The sequence below is a fragment of the Dreissena polymorpha genome, chromosome 7, assembly GCF_020536995.1.
Source record: "Dreissena polymorpha isolate Duluth1 chromosome 7, UMN_Dpol_1.0, whole genome shotgun sequence".
NCBI classification, from domain to species: domain Eukaryota; kingdom Metazoa; phylum Mollusca; class Bivalvia; order Myida; family Dreissenidae; genus Dreissena; species Dreissena polymorpha.
This window is the reverse complement of record NC_068361.1, coordinates 103,016,571-103,037,642: the sequence shown is the minus strand read 5'-3', so window position 1 is coordinate 103,037,642 and position 21,072 is coordinate 103,016,571. Positions and strand designations below refer to the sequence as shown.

The 21,072-nt window shown below is 38.2% G+C and overlaps 1 protein-coding gene across 1 annotated transcript; it reads left to right on the top strand.

The window, feature by feature from the left end:
• The first annotated feature begins 93 nt into the window (after positions 1 to 93).
• LOC127837090 (uncharacterized) lies at positions 94 to 19,875 on the top strand. Its single transcript, XM_052363926.1, has 21 exons — positions 94 to 474; positions 1,839 to 2,050; positions 2,959 to 3,133; positions 4,073 to 4,215; positions 4,655 to 4,747; positions 5,631 to 5,851; positions 6,320 to 6,521; positions 7,498 to 7,632; positions 8,555 to 8,734; positions 9,176 to 9,387; positions 10,571 to 10,918; positions 11,176 to 11,326; positions 12,314 to 12,528; positions 12,911 to 12,977; positions 13,221 to 13,709; positions 14,196 to 14,461; positions 14,955 to 15,054; positions 15,228 to 15,409; positions 16,152 to 16,349; positions 17,176 to 17,357; positions 18,019 to 19,875. Exons 1-21 carry the CDS (start codon positions 268 to 270, stop codon positions 18,289 to 18,291), a joined length of 4,251 nt encoding a protein of 1,416 aa, XP_052219886.1. The 5' UTR covers positions 94 to 267; the 3' UTR covers positions 18,292 to 19,875.
• Positions 19,876 to 21,072: the final 1,197 nt, after the last annotated feature.

Here is a 21,072-nt window from a genome sequence, read left to right as displayed (position 1 = left end):
TCCAATAACAGACGCTCGAGTGCAAACTATCCTTGTTCCGTGTCGGTAGAATGCAGTACTTAGTAGAATTTTAAACGCAGACTTTGTATCAGATAACGTTCGATAGCTTTAGGGAAAAACATATGCTTTTTTAATGTTTAGCTATATTCCATAACTCTTCGTTGAGGATACTAGATGATTTAAATCTAACATCAACGTATTGAGATGTTCGGGTATTAAATTATTAAGGGAAACGCGCTTCTACTTTTTCGAAGGTACTAAGTTACTATGAGGCATACGTTGTTTCTCGTCGCGGCGGTTCTGGCTGCCATTTGTGCCGCTTACGAGGACGCGTCGTTAGTGAGGTCATCGGAAGCGTTAACGTTTGACGACGACATTCATCTCGAGGAGCGAGAGACCGGCGGGCGGCTGAGGCTGCAGAGTAGAGGGACGCTAGCAGATATCATTGACCTGGACAGAATTGCGAGCGTCAAGGTGAGCGCGATCTTTAGCAACTTTTATAGTAAACATATTAGAATCGCTCTGTAAAAACGAGGTTTAATGCATGTGCGCGAAGTGTCGTACTAGATTAGACTGTGTAATCCGCACAGGCTAGTCAGGGACGATACTTTCCTCTTTCATTACATCGTTTTGTTTTAATAAGTCTCTTTTTTGCGAAAATCCAGTTCGGGCGGAATGTGTCGTCTCTGATTAGCATGTACGGACCGCACAGGCTATTCTGTGACGACACTTTAGAAACATGCATTAAGCCCCATTTTCCCAGAGCGAGGCTTAATTGTTACATACGATGATAATTCTAATCATAGTAAACCCGCGTATATAATGTAAAAATGTGATTTTGCTATAAAACTATGATATGGATTAGGAAGCAAAACGTTTTTGGACAAGCGGAATTTTCGACGACAATTAATAATATACCGGTACGTATATAATTATCAACATATTATGCATCGGGTCTGGGGCTGTTAAGTAACCTTTGGGTATTTAATAGATATCAATTTTAAAAAACACGGTATATATTCCACTAACATTATATCGATAAAGATACAAACCCTTGGGGTGGGTTTACACAGGTTGGGTTTAGCAAAGGTGTTAGCAAAGACAGTCCCCTGTACTTCGTGTAGGAAAGGGATGGGGGTAGGTGGGGAGGGGTTATATAATTATTTGTCAATTAATTATCTTGAAGTATTTTTTATATTTTCGAAACATTAAATTAAATCTATATACCCTTCGTCAAATGTGAAGAAATAACGCGTTCATCTTAAAAAAAATAATAAAAGGATGATTCGAGGACTTTCATAAACAGGACAACATATTGCACTATTTTTGCACTATTTAAAAGCCTTCCGTGCAAACAAAAAATGATCGGGTGTTCATGTTCGCACGATAAAATATCTAGATGGTCAAATATTTTGAAAACTGTATACGTGCCTATAGTTTCATGTATAGTTTATGATAACGATATAGGTACGTTTGATGCCTTTTTAAAATCCATTAATATTTTAAATCGCGCCGAGTTATTATTTACGAATTTTTGATATCTCTATTTTACACAAAAACAGTTAAAAGGGATATTTGAAAGGCAAAATTATGGTAACGAATATTCCATCTACATAAACCCGGCTGTTTATTAGATTAATGCATACCGAACATTAATTATTGAGATTAAACGACATAGGGGATTTAATCAACAAGTTAGAAAACAATTTCGACTATTTCTCTTAAACGCAAACCCCATATGAAGTACATAAGTTTTAGTATTATTTCATTTACGCACATGTATTTAGCCCAGTTTTCTCAGAGCGTGGCTACAAATTAAATTCTTAAGTTCACTTCAGAGGGTGCTATGCAAAGACAACAAGATACTTGTTCGCCTTGACGACGACAAACCGGATGTCACGTGGACAAAAGGGCAGATTCTGATTGGTGGACCGCAGTGGAACTGCTCGCACAATGTCTACAAGCCGGAGTCTCACACGATCTACGCCAAAATCGGGACTTTGCTGCGACCGAAGGAGAGAGTCGTTGAAATACACACGACAGAGGCGGGGTACGATTTACAAACATTTTTTTTATTCAGACTGAATATTTCGACCCGTAATTGAGCTTCGCTCGTGTAGAACGGGGCTTAATGCGTGTGTGTGACATGTCATCACATATAAGCCTGTGTAGTCCGCAAAGGGTAATCAGGGACGACACTTTCCGCCTAAACTGGATTATCGATTAAAAGACACTGCCTTTAAAACAAAAAGTCCATAAAGGCAGAGTGTCGTCCCCAATCACAGGCTCATCTTGGACGACAATTTACGCACATGCATTAAGCCCCGTTTTTCCAAAACGAGGCTCAATTTTACATGCCGATGGCCGGTTGCATATTCAGGCATCAAGTCTTGTAAGAGATTGTTTCCTTACCAAGATATGCGTAAAACCTTTAGGATTCACAAAAAACGAGTTTGTGATCATGTTGTGCTTATTAAAAAAAGGTATTATGTAATATTAATATGAGTATTAGCATGATTGTTATGACAAATGTGTTTCTATGTATTTAGTGCCCGCTTGAATAATTGAAACTGCAAACCAGGCACGACAAAAGAAACGAGTCAATTAAATTACTTTTAGCTGTTCATGGTATTGGTATAGTGTATAACTGTAAAACTATCAAAACGTATCATCACCATTATTTATCAGCTACTTAAAGCACTGCTGATTTAAATAGGTATTGCTGTGAAATTGTCTCAGATTAACCTATGCAGTCCGCTCGACGACACTTTCTGCTTTATTGTATTTTTCGTTAAAAGAATGTATATTTTATGCGAAAATCTACCTTACGCGGAAAGTGTTGTCCCTGATAAGCCTTTTCGTACTGCACACGCTAATCTGAGACGACACTTTATTTGCATGCATTAAACCCCTTTTTCCCAGAGCAACACTCAAATGTTATGTGCCTTTTATCCTCAGTCCACTCGAAGTATTCGATAACGCAGTCATCAAGGTCCATTACCAGCAAGGGCAGCTCATCCCGTCACGACACAAACGCTACCTATCCAACCCGCTGAGGACCGTTCTAAACCGTGTCGACTACAACGCGTCGTTCACAAGGAACATACCATTCAACAACATGGGGGACGACGAGGTAATTTTATGATTTATTACATGTCTTCGTCATTGAAAACAACAACATTAATTGCCTCTTTCATTGAAAAGGGGGAAATTACAAGGCTGTCGGTCAATTGTTTCTCCTAAAGTAAAGTTTGGACAAAGTCTCAATTCTCTATAGAGCATTGCAGGTATTTCTTATGTTTGATATATGACCAAAAATTGTCACGTTTACCTGTTTCTTTCTCAGCTTGCATTTAACTTCTAACAAAAATTTGACAATCCTATTTATGCCTATACTAATGTTTTTAACTTTGACCTCAAACTGAAACCTTGACGTATGGTTCTTGGGTTTGTTCGCGACACACTCAAATCTTCCTATTTAAAAATTCCATCCATGCTTGGCAAAGTTATGCTGAGTAGGAATTGTTACGGTTTAATTACGTATGTTTGGCATTTCACAGTGATGTGTGGCCATGATCTTAGAAATAGAGATCTGGTTCTTGTTGGAATATTTGTTAATGCAATACAATGTCTGTCAATTGTGTTGTCATGGTTTTTACATCCACCATGCTCTAACTAAGTGAGCCTCGTTCTGGAAAAACGACGTTTAATGCATTTGCGTTAAGTGTCTTCCCAGATTAGCCTGTGCAGTCTGAATTTAACGCACATGAATTAAAATTAGACTCCGTTTCCCAAGAGCAAGTCTGAAGTGTAAGGGTTGAATTCTGATATTTGGATTACCGTGACTTTTTGACTTTTACGGTCAAGCGAGGAGCCTTGTTTTTTTGCGGGCAACACTACCTTCAACGATTGAGGCCCGAACCTAACGCGTAAGACTCTTTTTTTATATGTTCTTTCTGCTAATTATTTTTTTTTAAATTGAAACTACCGCCCGCCTGCTTGGGCTCTCCCACTTACTGCCGTGTCAATATATTTTTTTTTACTTTTGCATTAAAAAACATTCTACATGCAGGCGCATAAAACGGTGAACCTGTATAAACGCACCGGAAAATATGAACCGGATGTTGACACAGACAGCAACGCCACCTATGATGGAAAGGACTTCCTGTTCCGCTGCCATAATTGCCATGGTTATAGCCAGATTTCATATTACATGTAAGGAACCTTGTTTATACGTCAACCAAATGGTCAACACATGTTCATGCATTTAATCTATCGTTAGTCCATTCACACTGATGGGTTGAGTCTTAAAAGCTACCTTATGTCTGCTAATTTCAATGTTCTTAAAAATGAAATGCACTGATAAAACGGGGCTTAATGCATGTACGTTAAGTGTAGTCCCATATAAGCTTATAAAATCCGCACAGGCTTATCAGGGACGACGCATTTCGCTTGTATTGTATTGTTCGTTTCAACGAAGTCTCTTCTAAGTGAAACCCACTTAAAGCGGAAAGTGTCGCTTAAACAGTCTGCACAGGCTACTAAAGAATGGCACTTTTCGCCATTTTTAGATTTTTTGTTTTTGTTTAAAGTCCGCACATGCATTAAGCCCCGCTTACCAAAATGTGTAACGAGGATCTTACGATGTTTGTAGGGAGCTGGTGATTTACAAAGTGGACAACAAACCCATCATCAAGAAATACATGCTGGAGATGGATGTTAATACGAAGATCACCCATGAGTACACGTAGGTCATGAGGGCATTAGGGATCTAACATTGTCGAACATACTTGAGTAGATAGATATGCTTTAATCAGGAAAATATGCCCTTCATTCCACATATTACACATGACACATAAATATATGAGCGGCGTTCTGTAAACACTGCGCTTAATGCATGTGCGTAAAGTGTCGTCCCAGATTAGTCTGTGCAGTCCTCACAGGCATATAAGGACGACAGTTTCCGCATACACTGAATTTTCTTTTAAACGCAAAATTCCATAAAAGCGGAAAGTGTTGTCCCTGAATGCACATGTTAACCTGGAATGCCACTTTACGCTCATTCATTACCCCCCGTATTCCCAGAATGCGGCTCAAATGTTGAGAATGTAAACATACTGATTGTATCAATTCGACGATAAGTATGATGCTTTGCTGTTGTTCATGATGATTGTGGGGATAAAAATGCTGACACGGCATTGTCGTAGACCGTTATTTAGAATTTTACGATAATGATGTACTATTCATAAAGATGACGATTATTACGTCATGATGATGGAGTGACGATAATGATGATACTGGTTATTATAATACTCAGCAAAAGGATGGTGAATATTACGACGACGATGATGATGATGACATTGATGATGACGATGATGATAATGATAACATTGATGATGATGATGATGATGATGATGATGATGATGATGATGATGATGATGATGATGATGATGATGATGATGATGATGATGATGATGATGACGATGCTGTTGCTTCTGCTGCTCCTGATGATGCTGATTCTGTTGGTAATGACGTCATAATGATGATGATGATGGTAGTGAAATCGTAGCCATTGTTGTTCCGTCGTGGTGGCACATAATTACATGCCTCAAAATACAGTTTTTCTTTAGCATCACAACTGACCAAGAAATTTCCCTGACAAAGACCGGCGTTTTACTTGTGAACCATTCTACGCCGATATTCGAAGTTCCGCTAGCGACGTTCCAGACGTTTTCGCCCATAATGCTTACCGTGAACGCGTCGACCCAGGCCAATATCGCGCTCAAGGCTGTAACTAAACACGCAACAAACTACAAGGGAAATGTGGAGTTGCGAGGAAGGACAGTTATCTGTAAGCATTCGTGTTTTGTTTTGTATTATATTTTAGCGCCGGACGATATAAAGTTTTTGCATCATGAGAGTTTGTTTGTGTTTTCACAATGTTTAAGTGAACTTCATACCAAGGAAATGAGTAACTAATGTGGAATTAGTCGAAAAACGTTTCATATACTGTGTTTTTGAATGTGAACTTTTCTCGAGCTAATCTTTTTGAATATATACGACTGTTGCTTAATACTGAAATACGTAGAAGAGTCTTCCACGTTATCGAGTTATCGCATGTGTCGTCATAGATTAGCATGTGCAGTCCGCACAGGCTAAAACGCAAGACACTTTTCGCTATTATTGTATTTTTGTATTAAAGTACGTCTTTTCGTAGCAAAATTTCCAGTTAAAGCTGAAAGTGTTGCAGATTAGCCTGTGTTTGGACGAAATTTTAAGCACATGTATTAAGCCCAGTTTTCCCATAACGCGTTTCCAGCTCAAAGTTTCGTGGAGGGCAAGCCGACCAAGAATGACGTAACGGTGTACAACTGGACAGTGACCACTACTGACCAGAGAGTGGACGCCAACCGGACATTCAACGCCACGTTCGCCTTCTACCAGAACATGACTATCACACCGTACATCTCCTGGGCGCAGAAGGATATCGACATGAAACTGGGGCCACCAGTACAAATAAGGTTGTATATGTTGTTGTTTAATCCCTATGAAAGTTGTCCTGATTATTGTGTGAAAGTGAAGAATGTTCCATCATGTCGTTTCTTAAATTTCTTTATATTTGAGCCGTGCTCTGTGAAAATGGGATTTAATGCATGTGCGTAAAGTTTCGTCCCAGATTGATCAGGGACCACACTTTCCGCCTTTATTTTATTTTTCGTTTAAAGATAGTCTCTTCTTAGCACATCCAGTTTAGCGGACTGCACGGGCTAATCATGGACGACACTTTACGCACATGCATTAAACCCCCTTTTCGCAGTGCACGGCCCATTTTTAATTAACAGTTTACAATTATTTTTTCCCTAGACGTAAGCGCATTAATTTCTTCGTTTTACTCTCTATGCAGATTTTTTCCCTAGACGTAAGCGCATTTATTTCTTTGTTTTACTCTCTATGCATATTGTTTAAAGAAAAAGCGATATATATTTAGTGATACAATATCTCACCCTCCTTTAGGCCGAAGTGTTCTTTGATTTCAACAAGCACTTTTTGCACGATATAAAATAGACACCAATTTTGAAAATAGTATTATTTTCATTGTTATACAATTCATAAAATTTTTTATGTTATGCTTTCCGATGGTTTATAGAGAAATATCAGTGAATTAAAACTGATATTTTACTGTTTCAAACAGTGAAAAATAACAGTGAAAATTATCGATAAATGTCATTGTTTTATCGAAACTATGTTTAGATATCTTTGGTTTCCCCATTGTGACCCCCAATTAAAGGCAATTTTACCAAGGGCGACTTCTCTGAATTGATGTTTATACAAACATATATATTAGCTTCCTTTAAAAATACATGTAATAAGATAGCGGGGCTCCCAACGGAGAATTATATTGTTCAGAACGGCAAACATACAAAAATAATCATTTGTAAGCATCGAATAATTTTTTTTATTGGATTTTGTGGAATAAAGATTTTAATTTGTTTTCAGTACACGCCCTACGATCAACGCCGTCTCTACGGGCGATACGGTAAAACGCTGCAACCGCGTTCACGTTTACGTCGATACCAACGTCACTGTAGCGGAGACAGATTTCTCCGTGAATGCCTTCGGGATTCATATTTGGTACGCAAAAATATCAGTCTCGCTCTCGGAAAACATTTGATTAATGCATGTGCGTAAAGTGTTGTCGCAGATATGACTGTGCAGCTCGCACAGGCAAATCAGGGATGGCACTTTACATTGTTTATAAAGAAGTCTCTTCTTACCGAAAATCCACGCTAGGCGTAGTGTCGTACCTAATTAGCATGTGCGCACTGCAGAGACTACTCTTGGACGACACTTTACGCACATACATTAACCTCCGTTTTTTTCAGGGCACGGCTTACTAGTATATGTATTGCTGGTTTGGTCTAATTTTTGTTTTACACATTTCATCCGGTCTTTTTACCTCGCCCTTCCGTTTTGAGGAACTGAAGTTTAATTTTTCAAACATAATGCCTACACAAATATAACATGATTATAAGGAAAACAATTTCTCTTTGTATTTTTCAGTTAGATATGAACCATTTAGTTGGTGCCCTTGTTATGAAACTTTTATTATAAGAACTGTCGGAATATTAACGTGTATGTTTTGTTTCTCCGTACTTTGTATAGTTTTTGTTATAGTTTTAATCACATAGGCATAATATCGTAATGCCGTCAATCATTCTAATTTAAGTAATCATAGTTATTCATGTCAGTTGTAACAAATACATAAAATGAACCTCGTTCTCGCAAAACTGGGAATCACTTTCCGCTTTAACTGGATTTTTGCTCAGAAGAGAGTTCCTTTAAACTCAAAATAAAAATAAAAGCGCAAATTGTCGTCCCTGATAAGTTTTTGCGGATTGTACAGGCTAATATAGGATGTCACTTTAAACACACGAATTAAGCCCAGTTTTCCCAGAACGACACTCAACTATTCGGAAGCATTTCCGTATGAGATCGGGTATTGTCGCTTTAAACAGCTAATTCGATGCTTTCAATGATTTCATGTTGTGCCAAGGAACGTCAAAGTGATGGACAGTCTGTCACGCAAGATAGACGTTATGGAGGCGGAGTTATCCTACAAGTGCCACGCTGATTGTCACGCGGAGAACTACACAAAGAACAATGACGTCAGTATGAATACCGCTTGTGGGTACCCGAGCAAGAAACTGACTCGAAACGACATCGAGTTTTCAAGGTAATGCCCTTGATTAACCGATAAGACGTTCTCATTAAGACGTTTACAATGAATATTGACTTATTTCGAGATTTATTAATGTAATGCAATCACGTAACAATAGTCACAGACAACGAATATCTAAGCAAGATGCCTTACACGGAGCTCCATTACGTGACCTCTCAGTACAAAGTCTGAACGCATTAATCACTCTTCCTGGTCGTATCAAACACACATGTTTGTCTTTGTTCATAGTTTTTCTTAACGATTTTGTTTTCAATATTCCCATGTTACAAAATAAATTTGCATGCGTCATAGGAGGGAATATTGTATGTTCTAGAACGAGTCTAACCCGAGAAGAAACAGCGTCGAAATGCTCATTGTAGATTACTATTGTATATTTCAAAGTTTATTTTCGCCTGTATTTTTTATTTAAAAGTATTGCGCCTTTTTTGTTTGCAGTCTATATCAACTCTGGGGCAACTACGTTCTATTTTCCGCCGAGGAAAGAAACGCAACGTGGTGCGGAAACCGCGGTCGCGCTTGCGTGGACTGCAGGGATCACGTGGTTTCCGATACTGTCAATGACGCATGCGCGGATCGTATTGTCTCAACGGAATTGGCAGCGTCTGTGTCCCGACTTGCGAAATTTATAGAGGCAGAATGGCCAGACAGTGAGTGCGATTTTAAGTAACATAATTACTCTAAAAATATTTCGTAAGACTGGCTCGTGAAAACTACGTCGACGCTGCCATAAGACAATATCGCATTCGCTATTAAATGTTCTAATATCGTAGCCGGAAATTCACATGGAACATATTGTAAAACAAAACTATAAAACAGTAAAAAATAAAAAAGAGCTTTTTATAATCTTAATTAAATATATTTTACCAGACAACACCTGGCATTAAAAAATTGACTAATGCTATAAGGAACATTTTTAAGTGTTTACTTGATTTTTGAAATATTGTACGAAACATTCGTTGATTTTGAGTGTTAATGTGTTTTTAAATACTGTGAATTTGTCATTATTCGTGAGGCATGAATTTTCGTTGAATAATTGGGTTGGTCGATCAACGAATTTAACACAAACGCATCGGAAATGACCGACGCAAATTCCTTTTTGTTTTCCAACATCAAAAATCCACGAATATACATGTCCATGAAATAAAGTGTTTTTTTTCCAGCCTCGAACTTTTATGCCGAAGAAAGAAAATGATTTTGCAGTATGCGGCGAATTGAGCTTCTATTAGTTTTCTCAGTTGGTTTGCCATAATGCTGACGTGAAAATATTTATCGTCGCGATGTTGACAACATTACTGACAAAGATTGGTAAAACGTGCATTATAATCCATAGTTGAGATGAGTACTGACTTGTAGTCAATACGTACGTTACATATTGAAATTATTAAGCTTATTCCAGGGGTCTTCAGTCAACGAGAACTGACTTAAGGTGTAATATAAAGAAACTGTATCATTCTTTGAAAGTCTTATAACAACTAGTTTCATGTCCATAGAAAGAGGGCTTCCACGCAATACGTTGTTACAACTTGGTAACACTTGCCAAGTCCTTTTTACAATTCGTCCGATGAAATTTGAAATATATCTCACATTCTACCAGCCTTATCCGCATGGTGAACGATTATAGAAATGTACTTTAATTTTCATGGCGAATTATGAAGTAACAGCCCGAACAGAATCGAACAAACGGACTCAAGCACGCACATGCACTTTACCATGGTTAGAGCTATATGGAGCTTCCCGAATGCAGGACTGAAACAGGTGAACATTGTTTTTTGTATACAGACCCTCAAGAATATTCATCAACCGATGTTGTGTTGCTGTTTTTTTTCACAGGAAAGCTTGTAATACAAGAGGCATTCGATGAAGACACGTCCGATTTCCCGAACGGTCGTCATGAAAACGAATCAGTGTTCTATGAAGGTCGGGGGGCAGAAATGTCCATCACGAAGGCCAACGCATTCTCCCCGGCGGCGCTGGAAACCGATGACTATGTACAGAGGCGACTCAGCGAGCTTGCCGTGTGCGCGAATTTTGCGTACGTTGCGAAAGAAGACGCGAAGGTTAGCGCATGCGTAGAGAGGAAACTAAAAAGTGATCGCCGTAGGCGGTCGCTGCTTTCGCGCACGCGCAGATCGGGACACGTGGAGCATACAATGGTGAAAGAGCTGCTAGAAAAACTAGGTAAAACTATATTAAGCAAAATAAAAATGTAAAAAGGGCCTTCTAGTGAGGTCAATCCGCTAGGTTACTGTATTTTTCACTTTAGGAACGTTCAAGAAAATCAATCGTTCGAAACATTGTTTTTGTACACCTTATCGTATCCTAGTATATATGCCATTTGCATAGTTGAAAGGGTAAAATGCAGTGCATATAGTTCAAAAGGTAATGTAATCAATGTGCATATTTTTTTTACTGATTCTGTGTTCTTATGCACATAGGGGATGCGGTTTTGAAATCGCCGTCTGTAAACCTGACCTCGGTGTTACCACTTCCGGTTGGTGGTCAGTACCCGCAGGGGTCGGCCATGGACGTCGCGTGTGGGGCGTTCACCGGAAGTGTGTCCCAGGACCACACCGAAAGATTTAGACGGTAATCGCCTGATTTTCTCATTAAAAAATAATTCATACTGCGTTCAAAGGCGTTTATTATTATATTGTATTGTATATTTTTGTATATTCCGAATTGAGATCACGATGATATTAGCTCAATTTGATAGTATTTTCTTCAAAAGCTGTTACATATAAAGAACATTAGAGAATTCAACCCCTTCTGTCAATGAATACTTACTAAAGCGGGAAATAATACTGACTACCTTAAGTTACAAAAAATAAATGGCAAACGTTTAGCAGACCATCCGAACCAATTTCTGGAGATAGTAAAAGGAAACAAACATTTTTGCGTGATATGTTTCGTTAGCAAATATGGGTTTGTACCGGCAGAGTTAAGGAAATCTCCATTAAGTGCAAATGCAAGTCTGTTACGATCATTATGAAATTTTTTGAAGACGATGAGTACATTTATAGTTGTTAAATCACCTAATTAACCAAGCAAACATTATTTCAGATTGTGTATGCTTATATAGAAACATTTAGTCGAATGTTGCCATAGCAACTGCATATTTTGCAGATCTTTTAAACATATAAATAATAATCGATTGTTTAACTGCCAATGTTTGAGCATTTTAATTCTGACTGTGCCTATAACTTATCAGCACCTTGTATCTTTTTAGACCCTCAATCTTTCACTAACCCTTACCTAGCTTGATAAAAAGAGCGCCGCTCTTGGAAAACGGGGCTAAATGAATGTGCGTAAATTGTCGTCCCTGAGTAGTCTGTGCAGTCTGCACGGCTTAATCAGGGACGAAATGTTTCGCAATTGTTTCTGTATGTTTGCTTATACTCGAATTTCGTTGAGATGAGATTTCCTTCAGACAAAGTCTTTCATAAAAGCGGAAAGTGTCGTCCCTGATAGCCTTTTCGAACTGCACAGGCTTATCTGGAACCTGTGCGACACTTTCCGGACATGCATTAAACCCGTTTTTTTAAAGCGAGGCTCAAATGTGACATTTCATACTAGACTCATCGAGTATCCACTGAGCGACGTCGACTTCGAGCCAGAGGGCGACACGGGAGCGTGGTGCGGCGTGGAAACGAGGCGTTGTCATGGGGATTGCACCCTGCATTCGGGCGACATTGACGACCACTGGAACTGGTGTGGTACCCGCACTATGCACATGCGTCTCGCGGCCAGGCTCCAGCGACTAACCAAGATTCTTCCGGCGTCTGAAAGAGGTGTGTGCAACTCGTTATTCTATTCTGATTTGATATTGTGTATTGGCAATTCACGTGAGAACTACCCGTGTACTTTTTTATGCAGCGCTGTAAAATTATAAACTTATTTTTGTGTTGTTTAATTGTTTATTTAACAGCCATAATTTTGTTTAAAACATTTCGGCGTTTATTGTGTTAAAACATGATACATATTGCAGTGAGGCTTTGTTTTTTACACATTGTTTAGTTGTGACATACTTAATCGTTTACATTTCCTTAGCGTCTTTACAAAAAAAAAAAACCACAGACATAATAAAAATTTTATTCTAAATTTTAATGTCGTTTTACTCACTGTTTGTAAGACATGCACATTTATTCGAATATTACTTTATATATTTTTCAGTTGTCGTCAAGAAGGCATTAACGATGAATATTACAAATGTAAAAGATAAGCAGTTTATGGAAGGAAGGTAATGCGCGATCTAATTATTATATTAGTGCTGTTGAAGTTGTGTCCCTTTCTATTAACACAAACTGAAAGATTGAACGGTTGGCGGCTCTCTTAAAACTAGTTCATAAACCGTACCAAACATAAAATAAAAAAAGTGCCGGTTAAGAGATTTAAGAGCAATAAGTATTACAATTGAAAAACAGGTTTCTTCCATAATAATGAAAACATTGATGAAATAATTGGCGGCTACAATTAATTACAGGGCTGCCCAAATCACGCTGAAAGCAGGCGGGAGTCTCTCTTCGCAAGTGTTCACTCAATACGCAATTCTGGCCGGATTCGATTACGTCATGCGCGTTTCGAATGACGTCATAAACGTGTGCGTCAAGGTACAGGATGGAATTCAGACAAATCTGGCCCAGTTTCCGACAGCAAACTTGATTTCCGTTCCCCTCCCACTCGGTGAAGAGGACGAATACGATTATCCCGAAAGTTTAAGAAATGAATCGAGGAAACCTCTGCTATTCGATGTATCGACCTCAAGCGGCGATGTGTCAGAACATTTCAAACTGAACGCGTTCGTCAGTCCTGGTAAAAGATACATTCGTCTCGACACGATGTTGGTGTATCTTCTAGACCTCAGTTACGATGACTTTAAGGGCGGTTTCTACGGCATTACCGGCTCCGGTTACAGGCCAAGATCTGTCAATCTCGACAACATAGCTACTCGTCACGAGAAGGAGCAGATGCGGTGAGGTTGAATAAGCTGCTTAAATAATTTCTTACAATACAACTCAAGCAGTAAAATGTAAATGCATGGCATTTGAAAGTGTCGATGATGAACATAGCGCATGGAAATATCTGATATGTAATATGCACACGTCTTTATACAAACTATTAATAGCGGCGAGGATTTAATATTCCATGAAACAAATTGCTATGTTGTGTTGCACATTGCTAGCAGTTAAGCATCTCTTTAAGCCCGGTTATTGGGTCAACTTGATATGAAACATATATGTCTGAAATAAACAAAATAAATAGTTTGTCTTCGACAACAAAGCGTCCATCACGCTAACGTTTCCAACTAACTCATATCACATTTATGTGGAAATCACAATCAACACGCGGGATAGATCAATGCTATTTATCTAACGACATTCCCAGTTTGGACTATGATCAGATTATTATCGTATTTTTTTTTGTCTATGCAAATCAAATAAACATTTGACGGTTTCAGATTCGAAATGGGACAGGCCGTAGAGTTAAAGCCCAATGACGTAGCCTCCGAGGATAACCTGTTCCGGTTGGCCATTTCGCTCATCCGGATCGCGAAGAGCGTGCGCACGCAGCAGATTGGAATCGGGATCGGTTGCAAGGCCGATAGACTCTACTTCGACGTCCGACCGATTGCCGATGAGAACGCTTTGGTTGTGGAGGTTTGGGACAGCGGCAACACTCCACTCTTTAATCGATTAAAACTCATACAGGACATGATTGCACAGGGTATGTGGTACAATGTCTTATTTAATAAATTTCATTTTTTTGTAATGTCAATGCCAATAACCGCGCGCATTATATAGGCGGGCAGGAATACGAACCGGTAACCCTCTAGTTTAAAGTCAATAATTCTAATACGTGATCCTTCCGGTCCGACATTTAATAAAATTGACGATTTAGTAATCCTTTATTAAGTATATTTGATTTAGCAGCGCTCTGGAAAAACCAGACTTAATGCATGTGTGCAAATAATCGTCACAGATTATCTTGAGCTGTTTGCACAGGCAAATCATGGTCGACAATTTCCGTTGCTATGGTATTTAACTACCAAATGAAGTCACTTTTTAGCGAAAATCCATGTCAGGCGTAAAGTGTCGTCCCAGATTATCCTTTAGGAACTGCACATGATAATCTGGGACGACACTTTACGCACATGCATTATGTCCTGTTTCAAAGGAAGAGGCTTAAATTAAAAATCGTCATTTTTCTTGAATACTAGGCGGATCTGTGGTCACTGCCCGACCCGACCCCGTCATCTGTAACACCCCAGCCCTGGGGCGTGAATATTTCTACTTCAACTTTGACCTCGATCAAGAAGGGTAAGTGCTTGGTCCATTATGGTGTGATAATTTAAATGTGGATGGCTTCATTTATAAATTCCACAAGACTTATGTTGTTGGAATTTAAATATCATTATTGCAATATTTTTTATTGAAACTTAAAACTGAGAAACTAACTCTCTAATGTCTTACATAAATATCATCAACGTCAGACACTGCTGGAAAACCGACAATTCATTCTGCGTGGAAACGCACGAGTCACGTTATAACGTCAGCGTCATTCTCCAACGACGTCTGACTTCAGCCGCGGGCACCGGGAAACTACCGCGTCCTGACATAATGCCGGAAATCGAGGCATGCGTCGTCGACACCTGCGGAGGATGCCCGAGCGCTGGTAGGGATTCTGTAGGGGTTCTGTTTGTGCGAGCATGCGCGTGCGAATTAACACGAAGGTGGTATAATGAAATTCGTGATTTTGCAGCTTACAAATATGTATATATAGAATTATTTAATGCATTCTTGTTGCCAATTATTAACATTTTCTCAGCGGCGGAATGTAAATTTATATTATCATGAACTTATGTGAACAGTTCAAATCTATTTGTACTTGAAATGGTCATGTTCGCAACATAACCAAACAAAATAAAGTTACTATAACAACATAATTATTTATTAAATACTTAGTAAATATATATTGCATATGCAACATTTAACATTGTCTGAATGGTTCCGCGCTTTTTTTGCTGGGCAGAAAATACAATTTGTTAGAACATACATATGGTGGTTATACGTATTTGTTGTTGTTACTTTTGTTGTTCAAAATCCGCGAAACTTGTTTACGACATATCAAGCACAATAATGCACGTAAATATGTCCGGCATTAACTCAATAAGCCACATAAATTATACAGGATTGTGTCTGTTGTCTTGATGTTGTCATGTCAGAGATTGTGTTTTAACTTGCCAAAATGTTTGTCATAAGTTTAAATTATGTCAGATTTGCAAGTGTCTAACAGGTTTTGCGAAGTCATTTACCAGACAAATGTATAACATTGCATTATAATTGCTGTCTCTGCTTAACGTTTTAAATAATTTTTAGGATAATTGAAGTTATGAGTTTCTTTCCACGATTTCCAGGAAGCGTTTGGAAGGAGAAGGTTGTAAAGTGCACGAAGATGATCCTGAGGTACCTGGCCCGAGCGAGTGTCCCGTTCCAGCCGCTACTGGACAAGGTGTCCATCTTCAATACGGACAACCACCAGTCCAGTGTCCACTCGCTCGCCTGTCATGACGGCAGGGTGTGCATCGAGAACACCCAGATCTACGCATTGCTGTGTAAGAACGCTCCCACTGTTGTGTTGTTGGTGCATGCCGACTGGATTTGTGTCTCGCTCTGGAAAACGTGGTTTAATACACTTGGAGACTTTTCTAACGCAACTCTTTTCAAACTGAAATATCTCGGTAATGAGTAAAGATTTAGATATAAAATCGCATATGTGAACATTTGACTATATTCTGTGCAAGACAACGACAAATCATTCATCCGGGACAAGCGGGCGCTTTTGCATAAACGTAGCTATGTAATTCAAATTTAATTTCAATGTCATCATTCTCGTGGGTTTTACACCATGGAAACATAACATTAATAAAAAACACAATATGGCTCGTATGAATATTCATCAGCGCAATGTTGTAAGCCGGTCGGTCATTAAGACGTGTAACTTAAAGCGTTTTTTTCTTTTCACGTTATAATTTTACGATGTACGATTTTGAGAATTTTACTTTTACAACGATTTTTTTTATTTGTTATGTTTTATATTTTAAATGAATTTCAATTAAATTTACATGAAGTATTAGATATGTGTAGAATAAGTATGAGTTCAAATTTCTACAAAATCCGTTCAAAAATAAGGGAGCTATATTGATTTGAATACATGTTGCGTTTCAAAAGTCTCCAAGAGTACATGTTTGTGAAGGACTGCGCATGCTTATCTGGGATGACACTTGACGCACATGCATTAAGCCCATTTTCCCAAAAGGAGGCTCAAATAACCTCACTGTATTCAATGCTTTTCACACTCTGGATCAGCAGATGATGTATTGCATCTATCTTACGGAGGATTCCGGAAACAGTCGATGTACCACGATTGTGTTTTTTCAGTACCACTCACGACCGCCACGTACAAGCACGAAAATGCGGACGAACTGATCTTCGGAGGGGCGGACAATCCTAGCCCGCTTCTCGAGATCGTGGAACAGGAGCTGGCCTGGAGAGCCGTGGGCAATGTGGACGTCTATCTGGAGTCAGCCAAGGACGTTAACTCTCTTAGAAATACCATACAGGTAAGCATGGAGTCAGCCAAGGACGCTAACTCGCTTAGAAATTCCATACAGGTAAGCATGGAGTCAGCCAAGTACGTTTACTCGTTTAGCAATACCATACATGTAAGCCTGGAGTCAGCCAAGGACTTTAACTCGCTTAGCAATACCATACAGGTAAGCGCGAAGTTGCCACCCAGTTGTAGACTCGATTTGGGAACTATGGAGTACTAATTTTTGATTGGGCTAATTAAGTCCACGAAAACAACCCGCAGATACTATACATATAATAGTAGGGAGGACAAATCCGAATGATTCATATTACCAAGTTTCAAGTTTGCATATCTTAAAAAGATTAACAATGTAAACTTCTCTATACAACGAGCTTAGTAACAGATTTAACTGAATACATATTTTAAGTAGAGCTTCTGGTTTACTTTTTTGTTAGTCAGCATAGATTTATTAAAATTATTGAATTGTCTACACGTGCAACCCAACATTGCCCTATTTAAAAACAAACTCAATATTGTCCTACTACTAAATGCTAGTTTGTGACCTTAATGGTAATCGAGTAGTGCAGGTATTGAAGAAGCGCAGTTCATTAACTTTATGTGTGTTGTTTGTTTTGACAAATGATAAGGTTCCCTGCATTTAATCAGCCTTGAAGACTGTTATATTATTGTAGATTCTGTTGATGTACAACAAAAACGTGTCACTCGTGACGTTTCACATCGATTCGGAAACTGACGAAGATGACGTCATCATCACATTACAACGGAAGGTGGAGCAGTGGGTCTCGGGGGTGTGTCCCACGTGGAGTCGACTCGTGACCACGCCCTACACAATGACCAAGATCCCGACGGACCGTAAAAAGCGAAGCATAGAACGCAGCAAGGACCGGAACGAGATGAATATGCAAATGAGGAACTGGGAGGTGGAGTGGATGCTAAAATCGTAGTCACAGGCTAATATAGGAGGATAACTTACGTTTATGAATTAAGCCTCATTTTCACAAATGCTTCTTATAGTAATACAACTTTTTAATGTATCTCTTGTAAATGTATAAATGCTTATAAATATGAACATTATATAATAAAAAAGGGAATTTAAAGAAAGAAATAATGAAACTCTAAAGTAATGTTCAGTGGAGAAATCCATGTTATCATCAGCATGTGTTTTATTAAATGCAAGTAATTTTTGGTGTGAGCTGGAATGAAGAGAAAAATGGTAATAATTGTGTTATTTTTTGTGTATAGCAATAACAATACACACATAGCTTTGGGACTCGCTCTGGGAAAACGGGGCTAAATGCATGTGCTTAAATTGCCATCCCAGAATAGCCTGTTCAGTTCGCACAGGCTCATCATTGAAGACACTTGCCACTTAAAGGTATTTTTCGTTTAAGGAAGTCTCTATTGAACAAAAAACAGTGTATGTGTAAAAGTGTATTTCTTGATCCACCCTCAGCGGACTGTACAGGCTGATCTGGGACGAAAATGTAAGCACATGCATAAAGCCTTATTTGTTCCAGAGCGCGGCTCAAATAGACTTTACTATTATGTTAATTATTTTTTTTATTGTAATCTTGCTGAAAACGTGCACACGTGTGTTGTTTGTTGTTGTTGTTTTAACATTTTTTTAATTAGCGTATTTGATTTTTTATCTCCCATACACAATATAATTTCAGTTTATTCATTTGATGACTATTAAGTTTTAATCCAAAACTTATAGCCGAACAATGAGGCACAGAGTCATGTCAGATTTTATAGATTATTGTTCACTGTTTAGTATGTTGAAAATGTATTTTTCAAGAAGAGTAAATGCTTTATGGCCTTCAGTTGTGATTGTATTGTATCAAATTTATCAACTATAAAAAAAGTCGAATGTAGTATTAGTTAAATCCATAAAACATATCATTTAGTATGACAGCCTTGCTCATTATTTAGTTAAAGGGCACAATAATACGGAATAAATAAATCAATGCATGAGGTAAGTTTATGGATGATGACATATTTCAAGTTTCAATTCATCGTTTTTGAAATGTAGAACAGTTTGCTCATCAAACAGTATATATTTCAGCCTGAGTTCAGTTGCTCATTACTATGAAATTGGTGGAAAATTTTCATTAAAACATCTATAGTGTTCAAGGTGTTGATATATGTCACATTTTAATAAATATCTTTCAAAATGTAGAAGCTGTTCACTAAACAAATGTATAACTTTTTATGCGGTCAAGCAGACCTATATACTGACAAAGTGACTCCAAGATACCCTTCTGAAACTTCGTTTGTGAGGGTATACCAATAAATCAACACATATATATTGATACTGAAATTGTGAAAAGGTCACCAAAGAAACATTTTTGTGAATGTTTTTGTCTTTCATCCAACATACCATAAATAAAGCCCTTCTTGTCATTCGGCGGCGTAAAGTGTCTTGTGTAACCACATACCTGCTTTGTAAGTATGTGTTACTTTTAAGGAGACAGCAAGCTGCATCAAGTGTGTTCCGGATGCAGTCCATAGCCGGGAATTGAAACACACGTGACTTACAAATGAATATAAATATATTTTTTTTGCACCGGGATTCCCCTAAAAATCATAACAGTTGTGAAATGGCCCTTAGCGTATTTTCCGTAACCATAAAAATTCCGATGGTTTTATCGAATTTATCGAACCCGTAACTGTATCCATTAACTACATACAAAACATGATAGTCAAATTTGATTATTGTACATGCTTTGGCAACTAAACTTGATTAAGATTAATATGTAAAAAAAATCATGAAAGTTAATTTTTTATTTATATCTTGTTTACAAAAGTATAGTTTTATATGTTACAACATGTTCTTATTTAGTGGCAATCCTTTCATCTGAACAACAATTATTGTGTTCTCACGCCTGAGGCATTTGTTGAGATAGCACATGGGTAATATTAAAAACTTTAAATTGTGATTACACATGTTTCAATAAAAGTGACACTTACGGTTTTTATCAATAGAACACAACACATACCCGGCTCATATAGAAATAGAAATAAGGAGTTTCAAAACTATCAAATTGAAGTCACAAAATGATAAGCAAGAATAATGATATCACCATATTAGAGCTGTTTTTCTTACTTTTTCTCCTACGCGATTATGTCATAATTATTTGTACACATTTTGCTAAATTTAAACCACTTAGTTGAAAAATCAACATTCATGCAGGCCTTTATATACTGACGGAAAAAAAGTTTAGCTACATGTGTTCTAATGCACATAAATATTGACACATTAAAATTGTTTCCAATTTATTTTTTAATATTGAAAGATTAACCATGAAGCCACATTTCTGTATCAATACAATTCATTTCTTCAAGTTCATCTGGTCAAAAATTGTACGTGAATTTCGGCATATCATAATCCAATGTCACATACTGTCAATATCTGTTATGGCCTCCCGCTTTAGCAATAACTGCCATGCATCTTCGTCTCATGCTGCCAAAAAGGTCACGTATGACTCCTATAGGGATCCTAGCCCACCCTCTCTGAAGGGCCCGCTCAAGGTCGTTTACGTTGTCGACGTCATGAGGTTTACTTACTCTTCGGCCTTACACGTCCCACATGTGTTCAATTGGAGAAAGGTCTGGAATTCTGGCAGGCCAATCCAGTGTTGCAATACGGTTTTGTTGTAATACAGCCCGTGTATGACGTGCAGTGTGAGGACGGGCATTATCCTGTTGAAATATGCGGGCGTGTC